The sequence below is a fragment of the Pleurodeles waltl genome, chromosome 3_2 (assembly GCF_031143425.1).
Source record: "Pleurodeles waltl isolate 20211129_DDA chromosome 3_2, aPleWal1.hap1.20221129, whole genome shotgun sequence".
Lineage (NCBI taxonomy): Eukaryota > Metazoa > Chordata > Amphibia > Caudata > Salamandridae > Pleurodeles > Pleurodeles waltl.
The window spans coordinates 118219645-118238301 of NC_090441.1; the positions used below are offsets into that span (position 1 = coordinate 118219645).

The 18657-nt window shown below is 46.3% G+C and overlaps 1 protein-coding gene across 6 annotated transcripts in view; it reads right to left on the minus strand.

Moving 5' to 3' along the window:
• SH2B2 (SH2B adaptor protein 2) overlaps nucleotides 1-18657 on the minus strand; it is a 423267-nt gene that overhangs the window by 114895 nt on the left and 289715 nt on the right. For 3 of the 6 annotated variants that reach the window (XM_069226946.1, XM_069226944.1, XM_069226945.1), the window contains exons 5-6: nucleotides 14389-14483; nucleotides 1101-1151 (exon numbers count right to left, since the gene is read on the minus strand). In XM_069226946.1, the coding sequence (XP_069083047.1) occupies nucleotides 1101-1151; nucleotides 14389-14483 (146 nt within the window). The remainder of the gene's footprint in view (nucleotides 1-1100; nucleotides 1152-14388; nucleotides 14484-18657) is intronic. The other 3 variants (XM_069226948.1, XM_069226949.1, XM_069226947.1) reach the window with 1 other exon arrangement.

The window sequence follows — 18657 nt, forward strand, 5'->3', positions numbered from 1 at the left end:
ACCATGTAGTCTGTATATTCCGCCCAAGGCTAGGCACACAGAACATGATGCCCTTGCATTGGGATTGTCCGCTGGAGACAGCTCGGAAGTTCCAGACAAATCATTGCATCAGCTCTGCACCTCTGACAGTGCGATATGAACAGTGCTTTTCATTATATAAACTACCTCTGTGTTACATTTGGTAGTCCAGCACTTCTGCTGACATTATCCAGGAACACTGTACAAATTGAGAGGGATGCAGCCCTGCAGAGGATGATATCCTGCACTACATCAGACTAGCTGACTGGCTTCCTGGTACATCTCACCCAGGTATGGGGGGGGTTAAGATATCCCAACTGATCTGGCAGAGGGTACTCCCACTATGCTCTCAATCGTGTAGGTAGTAACAGACAGGAGTTTATCAACACAGTAACATTATCATGGTTGAATTTTTTTTTTTTTTTTAACCATTCTTATAATGCTGGTTACCATGCTTTGTTTATCTGCCTAATAATCGCAGTTCATGCTTTCTATACAAGAATTGGATTGTTACAAAAATGCATTTTCAAACATTTGTTCAATCTTTCTTGTGCCTTATCTTGGGTACGCAGAGTAATAACAAAACGCTGGATTTGTTTCCATGATTTCCTTGCAAATCTGAGTAGAAGTGTTCGAAGGTGCCAATACCATATGGTACTCTGGTAAGTTTAGGAGTTTAGAGGGGGCACCGTGAGCTAGCTAGGAATTGTGTCAACATTTCCTGATGGTATAGGTGGACCAAGTCCCTAAAGCTTCAAGCTTATGTTACCCCTATACACACATCTACTTATTTTGTAGGAACCGTGTAACATTGCACCACCAAAGCTCTATACCAGGTACTTATTTAATGGGTCTCCTGAGTAGTTCTTACATGTGCCCAAGATCCCTTTTCACATTTATACAGAAATATTTGTGGCGTTAGGGATTAAACCTCCTCAGCTTAATAGGAAAACCCGATTTTTTGCTGTAGGTTGACCTTTCAAAGGAACACCCCACTACAGCATTTACTCTCTGAACTTTATTCTTTAAAATGGTGAACACAATTAACATTCCTGTTACTTGTAGACATGCTGTTACAGTACCTTTATTGGCAAAGGGACTCCCTGTTACAGGTGGCGATGTTACCTTCATGGCTGAGGCAAACAAAGCATATAATAGTTTTTTTTATTACTGGGTCAATTTTCCTGCAGCAGAAACCACAACCCAGACATTTCATAATACAATGAAGCCACAATACATAATCAATTTAGGCCTCTTCATCAATTAGAAATACCAATAACTTTTCAGGAAAATCACAACTGGTTCCAAGGTGCCACCCCACATTCACTTCAAAATGTAAGACAGATCCCCTCAACAACGATGGGGGAACCTGGCCAGTTATAGCCTGCTACACAACATAACCAAACATAGGACCCTTAAATGTTGGTGAACTCCATAACTTGTACAAAGGTCTGGGTAGACTATCTAGAATGTTTAACAGTTTGGTATGTGTACAATAACAACTGACCAGCAAAGGCCTATTGAAGCTGTGCCGCCATGTTTAGCTGTTCATGCAATTATTCCTGTCACTATTAACACAATTATGGCTAAGGTTTGGATTGCACAAAAAAAAAAAAAAAAAGCTTGAAGCAGTGTTTCACTATACGGGCCCCCAAGTTAAACGTACAATTCTCACAATGTGTCTACCACTTTCTTATGGTTCCCCCTATAGAAGTTTGTGCCACCTGGGGCACTGTCTTTACTGCTATACATACCATAACACATGGTACACTGTTTATTGCTGTTTTGCCTAAAATGCTAAAGCAGATTCAAAACGAATACAGGACTGCCCCTGGATTTGGGGATTACATTAATTGGCAACTTAACCACAGTTTCCCCAATTATTTTCAAGTAATATTAAAGAGGGGGCAGCAGTACACCAAAGCCTCACGCAGATTCCTGCTGTGGACCAAGCGCACAAATTCCCAAAAATTATTTCAGACACATATATCTAAAGGTCAAGATAATTTGAGAGCCCCGCCTAATAAGCCACCGGCTTAAAGGCAAATCTGAAACTGGTAACTCCAAGCAGGCACCTGAGTCTTCTAAGCAAATGCTGGGACAAACAAACAAATAAGGATAAAACAAAAATACAGGGTGGATCTCACAGAAAAGTGTAATCATTTTCGTAACGGGGTGAGTCACAAACAGCCCGGATAGGTAGCAGTACACCAATATATGTCATCATTCCTTTCGGGATCCAAACCACAAATCCTCGGAGAGAGGGGGACGACCTGAATGCAGGGATGAAGAGTATGTGAAACTGAAAACAGATCCACAACACTTGTCTGACATCATCATAAAAAAGGAAGAGAAACTTCCATAAGAAAGACCCCCAGTTTAAAAAGAGTAAAGTGGCAGGTATTTCAGCTAAGTTGCCACACATATCGAGAACGCTCCTTCAGAACAAGACCTGGACATTGACACTGCATGACAACGTAGTAGAGGTCACAATAGTTCACAGGAATCTTGAAGAGTTTCTGGTTTCAAGACAAGTGAATTCATTCAGGTTGAAACACCAGATCAGTGGGTGAGCCCTACCGACGGATTATGATTTGGACATCCAAATTGAATGTGACATAGCACCCACTATTAAAGTAATTTTCAGGGAAAATGTTACAACAACCTATGACATTCCCTTCACTGAGGTTGGCCACCTGAGTGTTTGAAAAGTGCCACAAGGAAATTTAATTATACCTTACTTCTCTGTTATTGTCCCTGAAGCAGTTAAACAAGCGTACGCTGAAGATTGGGTACTTGCACAAGCCCTGACATCATACTGCAATCATGTAGGTTGGGTTAAGAGTTCCCCTTCCAATGTAATACCTATATGCTCTAGCCCATCAGTGCAGCCACAATACCCAAATAAACATGAAGCAAAAGCTCCTGTGAGAAAAAATTCTCACAACAAGAGTACCTCGGCATAACTGAGCTCTGTGTATCTCTGATGAATAATCCTCTTTTTCCTATAATGAAACCAGATCATTCCTACTGCATAGTCTTAGACTACAGCCATTTAAACAGTCATATATGCACCTTTGCAATTCAAAATTCACACAGTATGGCTTTAATGAATTTGCACTATAAAACATTGGACATTTCCAATGGATTTTTCTGCCAAAACATAGCACCTGAATGCAGCGATCTAACCACATTCAGAGCCTTGAGAATTTAGAGAAAATTCTGTCAACTCCCATAAGGGTATAGGGACAGTCCAAGATTGCTCCTTGCCAGAGTAATATCAGTTTTACAAGAAATTGACTCAGATGCATTGTCTTATGTTGACAGACAGCTGTTATAAAGGAAAGACTGACTCAGGTGACTCGCATAATTGTTGTAACTCCCATTCCAGTCTTCAAGGCTGTCATCAAATCAATTAATCAATCAAAGAAATTTGTAGAGCGCGCTACTCACCTGTGAGGGTCTCAAGGTGCTTCAGGGGGAAGGGCGGGGGGGGAGGGAGGCGTCAGGGAAGGTCACTGGTCGAACAGCCAAGTCTTGAGGTTCTTTCGGAAGGCTAGTAGGTCTTTGGTTTTGCGAAGGTCGGTGGGGAGGGAGTTCCAGGTTTTGGGGACGAGGTAGGAGAAAGACCTGCCTCCTGTGGTGGTGTGCAGGATGCGGGGGACTGTGGCTAGGGTGAGGTCAGCTGATCGGAGGTTGCGTGTGGGAGCGTGGAAGTTTACTCTTTCATTGAGGTAGGTTGGGCCGGTGTTGTGGAGGGATTTGTGTGCGTGGATGAGGATCTTGAATGTGATTCTCTTGTCTATGGGGAGCCAGTGTAGGGATTGGAGGTGTGGTGAGATTCGTTCGTTTCGGGGGAAGCCAAGGACGAGGCGCGTGGCTGTGTTCTGGATTCTTTGGAATTTGCGTTTGAGTGTGGTGCCGGCGTAGAGGGCGTTGCCATAGTCCAGTCTGCTGCTGATGAGAGCGTGGGTGACTGTCTTTCTGGTCTCTGGGGGGGATCCATTTGAAGGATTTTTTTAGGGTGCGGAGTGTGTGGAAGCAGGTGGAGGTTAGAGCATGGATTTGCTGTGTCATGGAGAGGGCGGGGTCGAGGATGATGCCGAGGTTGCGGGGGTGGGTGCGGGGCCTAGGGCGGTGGGCCACCAGGAGGCGTCCCATGTGGTTTTGTTGGGGCCGAAGATGATGACTTCAGTTTTGTTTGAGTTGAGCTTGAGATGGTTAGTGGTCATCCAGTTGGCGGTGTCTAGGAGAGCGGCGTGTAGGTTGGTTTTGGCGGTGGTGGGGTTGCGGGTAAGGGAGAGGATGAGTTGGGTGTCATCTGCATATGAGAGGATGGTGATTCCGTGTGCTCGGAGAATGTTGGCTACGGTGATCATGTAGATGTTGAAGAGTGTGGGGCTGAGAGAGGACCGTTGGGGGACTCCGCAGGTGATCTTGGTAGTGTTGGTGTGGAAGGGCGGGAGGCGGACTTTCTGGGTTTGGTCGGTGAGAAAGGAGGAGAGCCAGTCTAAGGCTTTGTGGCGGATTCCTATGTTGTGGAGGCGTGTGTGGTGGCAGACGGTGTCAAAAGCTGCGGAGAGGTCTAGGAGGATGAGTGCGACGGTCTCGCCTTTGTCGACTTTGGTCCTGATGTCGTCAGTGCATGCGATCAGGGCGGTTTCTGTGCTGTGGTTCTTGCGGAACCCAGATTGTGAGGGGTCAAGGGTGTTGGTTTCTTCGAGGAACTGGGATAGGTGAGTGTTGACTAATGTCTCTGCAACCTTGGCGGGGAACGGGAGGAGGGAGATGGGGCGGTAGTTGGAGAGGATCTCCGGGTCGGCTTTTTTGTTTGTTTTTTAGGAGAGCGGTAATTTCTGCATGCTTCCAGGGGTCTGGGTAGGTGGCGGAGTCAAAAGAGGAGTTGATTATGTTGTAGAGTATGGGGGCAATGGTAGGGCTAGCTTTGTTGTAGATGCGGTGTGGACAAGGGTCGGAGGGGAAACCGGAGTGGATGGAGTTCATGGTTTTTTCCATTTCTTCGTGTGTGGTAGGGGTCCATGTGGATAGTGTGGTGGGGTCTTGAGGGGGGGTTGAGTTGGGTGGGAGAGGGGTATGTGTGGTGGGTGTGTGTGATGTGAAGCTGTTGTGGATGTCTAGGATTTTGTGGGGGAAGTGGTTGGAAAGGGCATCATAGGGGCTGTGTGTGTGTGTGGGGTTTAAGTTGCTGGCTTTGGGTTTGGCAAGTTCGTTGATGATGGTGAAGAGTTCTTTGCTGTTTTAGGAGTTGTTGTCAAGGCGTGTCTTGTAGTGAACTCTTTTAGCAGTGCGTATGAGTTGGTGATGGGTGCGAATGTTGGTTTTGAGTGTGGAGAAGTTGGTTGAGGAGGGTTCTATTCTCCATATTTTCTCAGCTTGGCGGCATTTGTGCTTGGAGTCTTGGAGTTCAGGGGTGAACCATGGGGCATTCTTGATGTAGCGGGTGGTGATGTGTCTTCTGAGGGGTGCTAGTGTGTCTGCGCAGGTAGTGCTCCATTTAGAGAGGTCGTGTGCTCCTTTGTTGGGGTCATTGGTGTGGGGGGGAGGGGTTATGGGCCAGTTGGGAGTTTAGACGTTCTGTGGGGATCTTGTCCCACATGCGGTAAGGTATGGTGTGTTGATGGTAGTGTGTGGGGGGTTTGGTGAAGGAGAAGTAGACGCAGCGGTGGTCTGTCCAGGGGAGTTCGGTGGTGTGGGTGTAGGCTATGTGTTGGCTTGAGGTGAAGATTGCGTCCAGCGTGTGTCCTGCTGAGTGGGTGGGTTGCGGTGACCAGTTGTTTGAGTCCGAGGTTGTTGAGGTTGTCTATGAGGGAGGTAGTGTTGTGGTCTTGTGGGTTTTCTAAGTGAAAGTTGAAATCACTGAGGATGATGTAGTCTGTGGAGGTGAGGGCGTACGGGCTGATGCGGTCTGTGATGGTGTCGCAGAAGGCGGGGCGTGGTCCGGGTGGTCTGTAGACTAGTGTACCTCTGAGGGTGGAGTTGTTGTTGATGTGGACGAGGAAGTGCATGTGTTCAGTGTTGCCGATAGTGTCTTGGGAGCTGGTGGTGACTTTGATGGTGTCTCTGTGTAGGATGGCGATACCTCCGCCTGGCTTGTTTAGGGGGTCTTTGCGTTGGAGTTTGTATCCCCTGGGGGTGGCTATGGCTATGTCGGGTTCTGAGGAGAGGTTGGTCCAGATTTCTGTGAGGAAGGCAATGTCAGGTGAGTGTGTAGTGATGAGGTCACAGAGTTCTATGGCATGTTTGTGAAGGGAGCGGATGTTGAGTAGCAGGCAGTTCAGGTGGTTGTGGTGGGTGGCGTTGGTGTGGTGCGTGAGGGTGTTGTTGCGGAGTGTGTTCTGGTTGTGGGCTGGTGTGCTGCGGGATTGGTTGGTGGGGCAGGGTGGATGAGTTTTGTGTTGGGGTGTTGTGTTTGTTGAGGGTGGGGTTGCTATGGTTGGTGTGTGGTGTGAGGGATGACGAGCAGGAGAAGTGGCAGGTGTAGCAGGCGAAGGGGCCATGAGTGTGTGTGTGGGGCTAGATGTGGTGCATGTGGGGTGGGGGCCTGGGTTGAGGGAGTGGAGGGTGAGGGGGGAGTAGGTGTGTCTGGGAGGACCAGGGGTTCTGGCGCTGGGCGCGGTCCAGGCGCAGACGGGCTTGCCTTTGGCTTGCCAGCGGCGCGCGTCCACTGCCATAAGAGGAGAGGAGGGTGGGAGTGGCAGCTGGGAGGCGGGAGGGCCTGTCCTATGAGAGGGCTGGGGGCGCAGGGGACGCAGCAGCGGGTTTTGGAGAGAGAAGAAAGGTGAGAGAAGAACGGAGAGAGAAGAACGGTGGGAGAAAGGAGGGGGAGGTGGGAGGGGCCGCAAGGGACGCAGCGGCGGGGTTTTGGAGCGAGAAGAAAGGTGAGAGAAGAACGGTGAGAGAAAGGAGGGGAAGGTGGGTGGGGCCGCAGGGGCGGGGTTTCGGAGAGAGAATAAAGGTGAGAGGAGGGGGGAGGGGCTGCAGGGGACACAGAGGTGGGGTTTTGGAGAGAGAAGAAAGGTGAGAGAAGAACGGAAAGAGGAACAGTGAGAGAATGGAGGGGGGAGGTGGGAGGGGCCGCATGGGACGCAGCAGCGGGGTTTGGAGAGAGAGAGAGAGAGAGAGAGAGACAGAGAGAGAGACAGAGAGAGAGAGAGAGAGGACGGGAGAAGGAGGTGGCGTGGAGGGCTAGGCGGGGAGCGACCTACCTGCAAGCTGGTCAAAGCCAGTGTTCTTAACACGGAAGCCTCACATCCAAGATTGATACAGTGGGCCACTTCCTAAACAGCTACTGAACCAGACTATGTCTTTGACCCCACTTCGCTCACACAGGGGTGGGTGATGACATCATGGCTGCTGTCATTGCTTTGTGCGGTGGTGCTCCCTTACCTACAAAATATTCAGCGAAATATCTGTTGAGTGCCCAAAACATTCCTTTTGCACGCATTTAAGGGGTGGGTGATTGCGTGATACCCAACCACAGGCTAGAATTCATTATTGCTGCACATGAGGGATTGGCATCTGTCCATGCTTGTGTAGTGGCTACAGTTTCATTACTACAGAAACTATTGGTGGCATGGTCTGTACAAGCAGACAAAAACACATGTCATAAGTTGTGACATTTGTCAGCAAATGAAATGTTCTTCCACAGCTTGCTCAACACAAAAACCTATCTAAGTGTCCAACAAACCTCTGGGAAGAGTGTATTTAAATCACTGGGGACCTCTGAATTCAGATGGTGCCTTAAAATTGATTCTACTGGCCATAGATTCATTTCCTAGATTTCTATGGGTGTGGACAAAGTGATCGGCTGAAGCGCAAACTGTTATTAAAGATTTGCAAGTCTTTATCAGGACATTCACAGTAGCAGCATTCCTCTCAGACCAGGGACCAGCCTTTGCCTCCAAGGCTTACCAGAATACCATGGAAACTCTGGATGTTGCTGTGCATTAATCTCCTCCCTATCATCCAAAGGGAAATTTGATAGTGAAAATGAAGAATGGCTTACAGCAGTCCTTAACAGCAAGGTTTTAGCCTCAGGTCGTAGTTGGATCCATCATCTGTATGGAGTCCCAAGAGCTTTAAATAATTTCCCCAAAAGATCTTTGAGTGGGCTGACCCACTAAGAGGTCCTGTATGGAGTCCTAATGTACGTCCAAGATCTCAATAATGCTGGCACAGTGGTGGCAGACGTGCCTTTTGACATAAGTGAACGTTTCACGGTACTACAGGAATTACAAGACTTCTGAGATGAGCGCTTAAATGAAATGGGCAAACATTCAGCCACTGATGAAGTGAAGGAGCAATGAGTATCTTCTGGCTGGATTCCTAAAGATGGGGATTTAGTTTGAGGGAAGATTACGGACCTGAAGGAGTTTAGTCGATCATACAGAGGGCCGGTGCCAGTCATCCGCATTCAAGGTACCAGAACTGTGACTTTGCCTCCGCTTGTTTATTCTAGAAACAAAAGATCTCTTTCAATTGATCTGTTTAAGCTACATCATGTGGCCAGTTCTACACAGTAGGCCACGAGGGCTACTGGGTCATTCCCTGCCCCCTCTCTCTACCCTGCAGGAAATCCCTCTGCAAGTATTAAATGATACAAACATTGCTTCTACCCGGCTGGGTACCTCATATGCTGAATTTCCATTAATTCCTGGTGCTACTCCTAACACAAGATACACATCAGACATGAGTCTACACATTTTTACAGTGCTTCTAATAATTACGTTGTTTATTACTAACCAACTCTGAAAGAGCCTTCCAGTTTTCCTTTACCACGTGAGGTTCCTGTTTTTGCACCGACTGCCTCTAGTTACTTTGTCAATATTGATGATTTCTCTTCAAATTCCTCACACACTTTAAATGAATGGAGCACATGCATTTCTTCTCTGGCTGAAACAGACTTATCCAATTGCTATGTGATCCTCTATCTAGATTGCCATTTAATTGTTCTTCCTTTTCATTTGGACCGGATTTGTTACAGTTTTCTTCTTGATTCTGAATGGACATTACCGTCCAGAAAGCTCTGCTCCTGAAATGGCAGCAGAGGTGCTAAAGCCTCATTCTTCTTCACAGAGGGTGCAAAGAGACCTGTCCTTTACAAACATTTCTGTATTTCTCATCTCTGATGGAATTGTTTGGGATAAAGTCCCATTTGATATTTTTGGTCCCAGAGAAACATTACAAATTCCATACAAGTTTAAAATTGCTAGATTATATCATTACTTTTAGCACCATTTCTGATGAATGGGAATGCGGAAACTGTAAGAAGCATGCTTTCTGAATTGGAAAGATATACTATATTTGAAACTGAAGATTTTCATTTAAAATCAGCTAATTAAAAGATGCGGACCAAACTAAACAAATTTATTGCAACTCATTTAATTTCCAGTTGACACTAGAGGGTTAATAGTATTGGAAAGAAAACATGGATTTAAAATAAAGTAAGGGAAACAGTCAATGGCAAGTCCAGGGTATTGATACTTTATTTAGACCCTGTCTCATCCCTAGACAAATGATTTTTCTTTAACACCACACTGCAAATATCAACTTGCATGGGTCTGGCTATAATTAAATACATTAACTCACCTAGCATTCCCTTCATTGCATGTTATACAATTGGCAAAGTTTTACAAATTTACAACAGGCCACAGGATTCAGAACGTGCATATAATTCTTCAATTTCAGGTCCAGAATAGTGGTTAATGTGGCCAATTGACACAAATCGTTAACACGTACATTTTATTTTAACTACTCTGTAGGTTTTCAAGCAAGCAGACCACATCCTCAGTATCTGTAGTCACAATATTCAGGGGTAGTTACCACCTATAGCGTAGGGAAGTTATGCCAGCAATGGTTACAGAATTTCATGTTAACTGCAGTCGAGGAACGCTTCTCACTCCTCTCTGATGCATGATTTCTTGTTAGGTCCTAGATCACCACGACCAAAACGTTTCATATGCCATTTACAATGAGATTTGTAGAACTTCTGATCAAGATGCTGCTAAACATTTAAGACAAACTGACAGGGAATATTGGGGAAAAAACAGTGGCTGCTGTGGCTAATGGCATGACGATATTGTCCACTTGAATTACTTGCTGAATAATATTGTTACATCTGCATTCAATATCATACAGAAGTACATGTCTCTCCTACAGCATGGAAAAAGCCAGTTGAGATTGATTATGCAACTAGCTTGGACATTACAGAGTTTAAAATCAAAACGGGTGCCATGGAAATATCTGAACGCAATGCAGTTGTTTTTGCCATATAATTTTACATGTATACAAAGACCGAGGATGAAAAAATATGCAACTTATACTATGTTCAAAACTGAGTTTTTAGAAAAATTGAGCTTTTTGGTAGCTGAAACACAGATGTGTGGCTGATCCACAGATTTAAATCCTTACCAATCTCCACCTTTCAGTTTACATCTTGTCTGAAACATTTCCAAGGAGGCAGGTATGAAGCTATGGGGGAGAGCTTTGTTCACACGACCTGGGTTTTACCTTTTGATTACAAATCTGTGAGTGGGGAAACTAAAGTCTTCCTTAGTGGAATTAATGCACCTTATACAGACAGATAGTTAGAGGGATTCCTACCAGATGCCATCAACGCTATCCATGCTACACGTCTCCTTGACGCTGACCCAGTCTGATTTAGAGCCCTCATTCCAAGATAACGAGGGTTGAGGAGCTTTTCTCATGGACATGGTACTGGCAGATTAGGTTTAACACACCTAGCTCTCTTTAGGTTGGAGATTAGGTTCATCATGCTAGGGTATTAGGACATATTTAATCTCTCATGTCATTTTATGTTTTTGCAAGATGGTGTGGGTCTTTGTATTAATGACTCTCGTGTTCACAACTCTGTTTCTTGCACTGTTCATTATCCTAATCATTGCAGCCCATGAAACTTATCATAGTTTGCAGTCTTGTTAATAAAACCTATTGAAAATTTTACTGCATCTCCTTCTTGCCTGTGTATTTGACTGAGGCATGTTGTTCATGTGAGAAAGGGGTAATCTCTGTTTAATCACTAGACTCCCGAGATATTGCACTCTTGAGTCCATGCGTAAAGGCTGCCACAAATCACCTTCCACTGTTTGGGTTTTGGTGAGTTGCTGCTTGTGAGCCAGAAGGGTTTGGAGGACAGTTGCGACTTGTTATAGGGCTGGTATAGTAACCTACATACATAAGTACTGTCATCCTTAAACCAGCAGTCTTGCCTAGAGCAAGAGTCAAACTATGACACATGTTAGAACTTGCAAAGGGTCAGCATTTTAGATTACACATTTTAGCTTGCCATCTTTTTCTGATGGTGACTTTATGGTTTTACCCTTATGCAATAACGTACTGAGAAGACACTGTAATGTCTACTCCTTGTAAGTGTTCCTGCCATACAGTCTGTACACACCATCCAAGGATAGGCACAAAGAATGCGATGCCCTTGTATCATGATTGCCCGCTGGAGAGGGCTCAGAAGCTGCATACAAATCATTGCATCAGCTCTGCACCTCTAACAGTGAGATATGAACAGTGCTTTTTCATGATAAAAACAGTCTCTGTGCTACATTTGGCAGAGAAGCACTCCTGCTGGGATTATCCTTGAACATAGTACACCGACCGAGATGCAGCCCTGATGCAGTCCTCCATCATGCATAGGACGATATCCTGCACTATATCAGACTGGCTTCATGGTACATCTTACCCAGGTATTTGAGGGGGGCTATACTATCCCAATTGATCTGGCAAAGGGTAATCCCACTATGCTCTTGAAAGGTAGTAACAAATAGGAGTGTTCCAATACAGTGACATTATCATGTAACCAGCATTATACGAATGGTAAAAAATAAACAGTTTATCTTTTTTACCATTCGTATAATGCTGGTTAGCATGCTTTCTTTCATGTGCCTAATAATCGCAGCTCATGCTTTCTATACAGGAATAGGATTGTTACAAAAAAATATGTTTTCAAACATTTGTTGAATCTTTTTGGTGTCTTATCTTGGTGATGCAAAGTAACAACAAAACGGTAGATCTGTCTCTATGATTTCCTTGAGAATCTTTGAGGTTGCCAATACCATAAGGTACTTAGGTACGTTTAGGGGTTCAGATGGGGCACTGTGAGTTAGCCAGGAATTGTGCCAATATTTCCTGATGGTACTGAAAGACCAAGTCCCTATATCCTGAAGTTGATGTTGACCTGATACACAGTCCTACTAAATTTGGAGAAGCTGTGTAACAACAGAAAAGCCCAGATTGAACAGGAGGGATGCTGTCAACAGCAAGCGGTGAGATATCTGCGGAGACCCAGTTTTTCATTTGTCCGGAGATGGAAATATTGCCATTTCTGACCTTATGAAATGAGCCACTACCACTGCCATTGCCTTTGTGAAGATCAAAGGTGATGATATCAAACCAAAGGGTAGGATTGTGAACTGGTAGTGAGAAGGTAGATCTTACAACAAAGCGCCAGGTGCCTCTTTTGTGACTGCAGGATCAATAAGTGGAAATTCGCATCCAACAAGATGAGGGGCACCATCAGTTCTCCTGCTTCCAGCACCAAAAGGACCTGAGTTAGAGATCTAGAATTTTTTCCTTGTGGCAGAAGAGATATACGTTTTTGAAGTTTAGTATTGGACGAAGTCTTCATTCTAGGCAACGAGGAAGTGTCAAATATAAAACCCATGCTCAATTTCCTGCTCTGGCATGAACTCCACTGTTCTTATCTGCAGTAGAGCTGCCACCTCCTGCTGGAGATATTTTTCTCTTTGATAGGAATGGGTGGGAGGGATCTGCTGGAAGGGTAGGGCATACTCCCTTTCTACAATTTGAAGGAGCCACTGGTCCAAATTTATGGCCTTCAAGGAGGACACCCAGCCTCAAACTGCTCTCATATACACCAAGGTTGAACTAGCGCTGCTTCCCAGTTGGGACAGGGAACAAGGAGGCCTGCTGGATGGTGCAGGTTCCGTCTTTTCCTCTGTCCCTATAATGCCTAAGCAGGTGTTGCTACTGTGATAGAGGTACTGCCGCTGGCAAAAGTCTGTCTGCTTTTCTTTTAACCGTGTGATGTGGCCAGAGTTCATTTCCACATGTTATGTGTAGTGTGTCAAGCCCTCTACTTATCCCCTTGATGTTGGCCTGGAGTAAGACAATGTGCAGGATGACCACCAAACTCCATGTCATCACATGCCCATTAGGATGCTATAAAGGCACTGTGGGAAGAATGGTCCAGAGTACCGGGGAGGCATGGGGGAAAGTGTGGCCATGCCCAGGCTCAAACAGCTTGAGCAGTTTCCACTGGGCCAAAATGGTAATAGTAGGTCACTACTTTAATTGGTCATAATTTGCTGCCTTTTTGCAAGGCTCCCTTTACTATACTATCACCCACCCCAATATTTCCCCTTTACCTCATAAGGCACAAGTGTCACTTCTGCTTTTCTTGTCCTATATTTTGAGGTATTATTGGTTGAGAGCTTCCCTCTGGACTCCTGAGCACCTGGCTGTTTGTTGAAAGAATGCCCCCCCTCCCGAAATGTGGTCTTGATTATACTGTTGAAGAAATTTGGGCCAATAGCATCCTTTCACTGTGCCATCACTTTGAAGCACCTATGTCACTGAATCAGTCTCACCATTCTTTCAAATATAAAGAAAATACAACTGTATATCACTAAGTTTCAGAATTGTGTATTTGAATTTGTTTGAATCATCGATTAATTGAGTTTGATGTGCTATCCACTACCATAGCATAAAAAATGTTTCTCATCTGAGGAATTCCTGGCAGAACACCTTTTGACATTACATTGATTACTGCTAGGCACACACCACACTGTGCGCAAGCTGAGGAAAGGGGCATCTCAACGAAGATGCTGTTATTCTGTCATACCCCTTTCCTCTACAAATGTGGGTAACTAGGTTAACGATTATCATACGTTTCTCAAGCTCATGCCAATATAACAAACTTAACAGATTTTAACTGAAAAAGCATTGTGTTATTGTGCGCAAAAGGATCTAAAACACGGACATTTGAATGATTATCCACTGTCAGCCATCAAGTATTGAATGCAGCTTCTGTCATTGTATGGCATAATTTTACATCCAAGAGGCTTTTCCTTTAAGGTCAGGGATAGGGGATGTAGGAGAGGATAGAGGTATTTCGAATAAGTGTTTAACTTACAGATACGGGATAATGTGAGCATTGGCAATGTACCACTATTTTTGGGTTACCATGCCAGTACCCACCTTTGCAATCACAATTCACCAGGATGGAGAAACCATGCTCACCTTTAATTAAAAAGCAATAATTCAGAACAGACTTAATAACTGCAAGACATGTAGTCTTACCGTCAGCCAGAAATTCACAGCTACATGATGGCACGGCTCCCAGCAAACAAGGTCCTGGATCACAAGAGGAAAGTTCGATGTCATCCCCACTGTCTCTGCAACAGAAAGGAGCAGAAATGTAAGAGGTTTAAGTAAAGGTTACCACAGTGCTCATAAGAGACCATGGCTGTCTGCTCAGCATTTAATGTGTGGCTTAATTGCATCTGCAACACCAGTATGGTGGGAAATAGGACAGACCTTCATTGACCCAGTAGAATTTGAGGTGTGCCCACCATACTTTATGGTTCAACTCTGTTTATTAATGTTCCGTTTAACACATAGACACACATACAACCAACGGCCGGTGGGTGGTTGAGAAGCAGTGTCCATATATCTGAGACATCAACCAACAACTAGATCCCCAAACTCCCAACTCCCTCCCCTCTTCAAGAGTACTCTGTCAAAAGTTTTATGTATGTACTCAGCCTGCTCAAGGTACAATAAAGTAATGCAGCTATTTAGGTCGCTGATGCTGGATCTATAAGGCAAAGAGTGTACAAGTATTTAGGGCAGGTTAGTTCCCGGAAGTCTTTGGAGAGTAATGTTATAAACTGTCTCTCACAGTGCCCTTGCGCCAATAGTACTAGGGTTAGCTTCTTCATTCCCAGTATGTGCCCCAGTGAGTGAGGACTGTCTGATGGGCAGCTCCTACAGCAAGTCTTCTCTGCCGTCCTTTGAGGAATTCAAGTGGGTAAGTAAGCTGATTAGGGAGGCCCACAAGTTTATACGTTGGAAATTGAAGGAAGGTCTTATCTAGGCAATCATCTATGTCATTCGGGACTGCCATACAGAATGAGGTTACTTTGGGGCAGTCCCATAGTATGTGCAGCAGTGTCCCCTGTTGGCCACAGTGTCACCAGCACAACGGACTGGGTTGCCTCTGCGGAGCCTGGGTGGGATCAGGTACCAGTATATGACGAGCTTTGTGGCCATTTCAATACCTACTGTGCAAGTGGCTACATGCTTAGCTCTGAAGTAAATGCCCCCAGCCCCCCATTCTTCTAAAGAAAGTGGTCAACCGAGTTCTCGTTCCCAACGCAGTTGGCTAAGGGCCCTGTCTAGTGGGAGGGCCAGTAATAGGAAACAGTAAAGTTTGGATATCGAGTGACGGTCCCCAGTTTTCGTCACAAGCCATTTCTCAAACCCCGTCAGAGGGTGACTTGCTCCTTCCCGCATTGGGTGATGGGAGAGCCAATGTCTAAATTGGAGGTAGCAGAGTCTTTCTGGCTCTGGGGGTTCGTATATGCGCTTCAGTTGATCAATCAGGATGGGGCGATCTTCACTGAAGAGAAGCCCTTTGGAGTGACATTCAGACCTTTGCTAACGGCGGAATGCGTCCTGGTCTAGGCCGGGGGTAAAGTCTCAGTTCCCCAGGAGTGGAGTCAAGGGTGACTAAAGGACGTCTGGTGTTTTACAAACAGCGACTGAGTCCCAAACCTTCAATCTCGCTCTTGTGATCAGGGAGGAGTAAGGTCCCAGTGATCGTTTAAGAAACTGAACTTTCCATAAATGGGCGCCCGCTATGGTCCGATCCATAAATAGCCAGGGTTTCTCTGACTCGGGTTGGGACCACTATCAGGCAGCAGAGTTGTGCCGTTTGGAAGTAGCTCTATAAATGAGGGGTTCCCAATCTTCCCTCAGTGGGGCTCCTATAGCTGCTCATTCGAGGGCACTTTCCAGCCCATATGAAGCCATGAATAGCAGATTGCAGTGACTTAAGGATCCCCAGTGCAGGCTCAATCGGGAACGTCTGAAACAGATAGAGTATCTTCAGGAGTATTGTGATCTCAACAACAGCAATTCTGCCTAACCAGGAAAGATGATACCGTTACCATGTGGCTACGACCCTAGATACTTGTTTGAGTACTTTGGTGTATTTAAGGACTGGAGTGGTCCATGCCGCGGTGGTCAACTGAAGGCAGAGGTATACAATACACTATTTCACCCATTGTATTAGAAAGCTCTTGGTCAGGTGTAGCTCTGTGGCAGGCGGCACTGTGAGAATCAGGGCCTGCGAATTATCCACATTCACCAAAAAGCCCGACGATACTCCACATTTCTCTACTTCAGCAAGGACCACCGTTGGGGCTAGTAGTGGGTTATCAATAGCTACAATTACATCGTCCGCATATAGACTAAACGAATGTTCCTCCCCACCAAAGCTAACTCCTGTAATGTTGGGGCTGTCACAAATTCTTTGTGCAACAGGCTCCATATACAACGTAAACAATATGGATGAGAGAGGGCAGCCGTGTTGAGTCCCTCTACCGATAGAAAAAGGGGCAGATGTTATGCCTGTGACGTGGACTGTCGCCCTGGGTTGGCCATAATTGTTTAAGATCCAGGAATGGAATTGTTCTCCGAAGCAGGTCAGTACTTGTTCTAGGTAGGGCCAGTGCACCCGGTCAAAGGCCTTTTTGGCTTCAACAGAAAGAAGCATGATCGGCCTTGACGATAATATGAGCAGCCCTGCAGGAAGTTGGCTCTGTAAAGTGAAAGATAGTGTGCACAGAGTCCAAGGGTTCCCCTTAGTGGTTGATAGTGGCACAATTAGATAATACTAATGCTCTATTTTGTGGTAGTGTGGTCGAGCAGTAGGCTTATCAGAGGGCAGTGTTAAGCATTTGTTGTACACACATAGGCAATAACACACCAGCACACAAAACACATCCTCAGCAGCACAGGGGCGGCCGGGTGCAGTGTGCAAAGTAGGTGTCGGGTTTTGTATTGAAAACAATGGAGGGACCCAGGTGTCACTCTGGCAATACAGGCAGGGCACAGGGGGGCTTCTCGGGCCAGCCACTGACTGGGCTAGGATGAGGGCCACCTGCTGGTCACTCCTGCACTGGTAGGTGGTTCCTCTCGGTCCTGGGGGCTGCTGGTGCAGTTTTTGGTCCAGGTGTCGGGTTCCTTTGTTACCAGACAGTCGCAGTCAGGGGGAGCCTCTGCATCCTCTCTGCAGGCATCGCTGTGGGGGTGCAGCAGGTCGACTCAGGGTGTCCACGTCACTGGAGTTGCCTTGAAGTCCTCTCTGCAGTGTTGGTTTAGCCAAACTTGAGCTGGGTGCAGAGTGTGAAGACTCACGCTTCTGGCGGGAAGTGAGAGTCTTTAAAGTTGGTGTTTTGTTGCCGTTTCTGGACAGAGCCGCTGTCCCCTGGAGTTCTTGGTCTTTTAGGTGCAGGTCAGTCCTCTGAGTCCTCAGAGGTCGCTGGTCGCGTTGGAGGCGTCACTGTGTAGGTTCTTTGAGTCTGGAGACAGGCCGGTAGGGCTGGGGCCAAGTCAGTTGTCGTCTCTGTGGGGCTTTCAGGTCAGCATTCCTTGTTGTACGTTGCAGGAATCTAATTTCCTAGGTCCAGGGTCGCCCCTAAATACTGAATTTAGGGGTGTGTTTAGGTCTGGGGACAGTAGCCAATGGCTACTGTCCTGGAGGGTGGCTACACCCTCTTTGTGCCTCCTCCCTGAGGGGAGGGAGGAACATCCCTATTCCTAATGGGGGAATCCTCCAAAACCAAGATGGAGGATTTCTTAAGGCAGGGGTCACCTCCGCTCAGGACACCTTAGGGGCTGTCCTGACTGGTGGGTGACTCCTCCTTGTTTTTCTCATTATGTCCTCCGAACTTGTCGCCAAAAGTGGGGGCAGTGGCCGGAGGGGCGGGCATCTCCGCTAGCTGGGATGCCCTGGGGCGCTGTAACAACAGGCATGAGCCCAGTGCAGGCTTTGTTCCTGGCCACAGAGTGACAAAGGCACTCACCCCATGTGGCCAGAAACTCACCTGGTTGTGGCAGGCTGGCAGGAACTTGTCAGCATAACACTAGGAGTCGGACTGGTATACAGGGGGCATCTCTAAGACGCCCTTTGTGTGCATTTTTCAATGAAACCCACACTGTCATCAGTGTGGATTTATTGTGCTGAGAAGTTTGATACCAAAGTTCCCAGAATTCAGTGTAGCCATTATGGAACTGTGGAGTTCGTAACTGACAGACTCCCAGACCATATACTCTTAATGGCTACCCTGCACTTACAATGTCTAAGGTTTGGCTTAGACACTGTAGGGGCATAGTGCTCATGCACTTATGTCCTCACCTGTGGTATAGTGCACCCTCCCTTAGGTCTGTAAGGCCTGACAGAGGGGTGACTTACCTATGCCACAGGCAGTGGGTTGAGGGCATGGCACTCTGGGGGCAGTGCCATGTCGACTTAGTCATTTTCTCCCCACCGGCACACAAAAG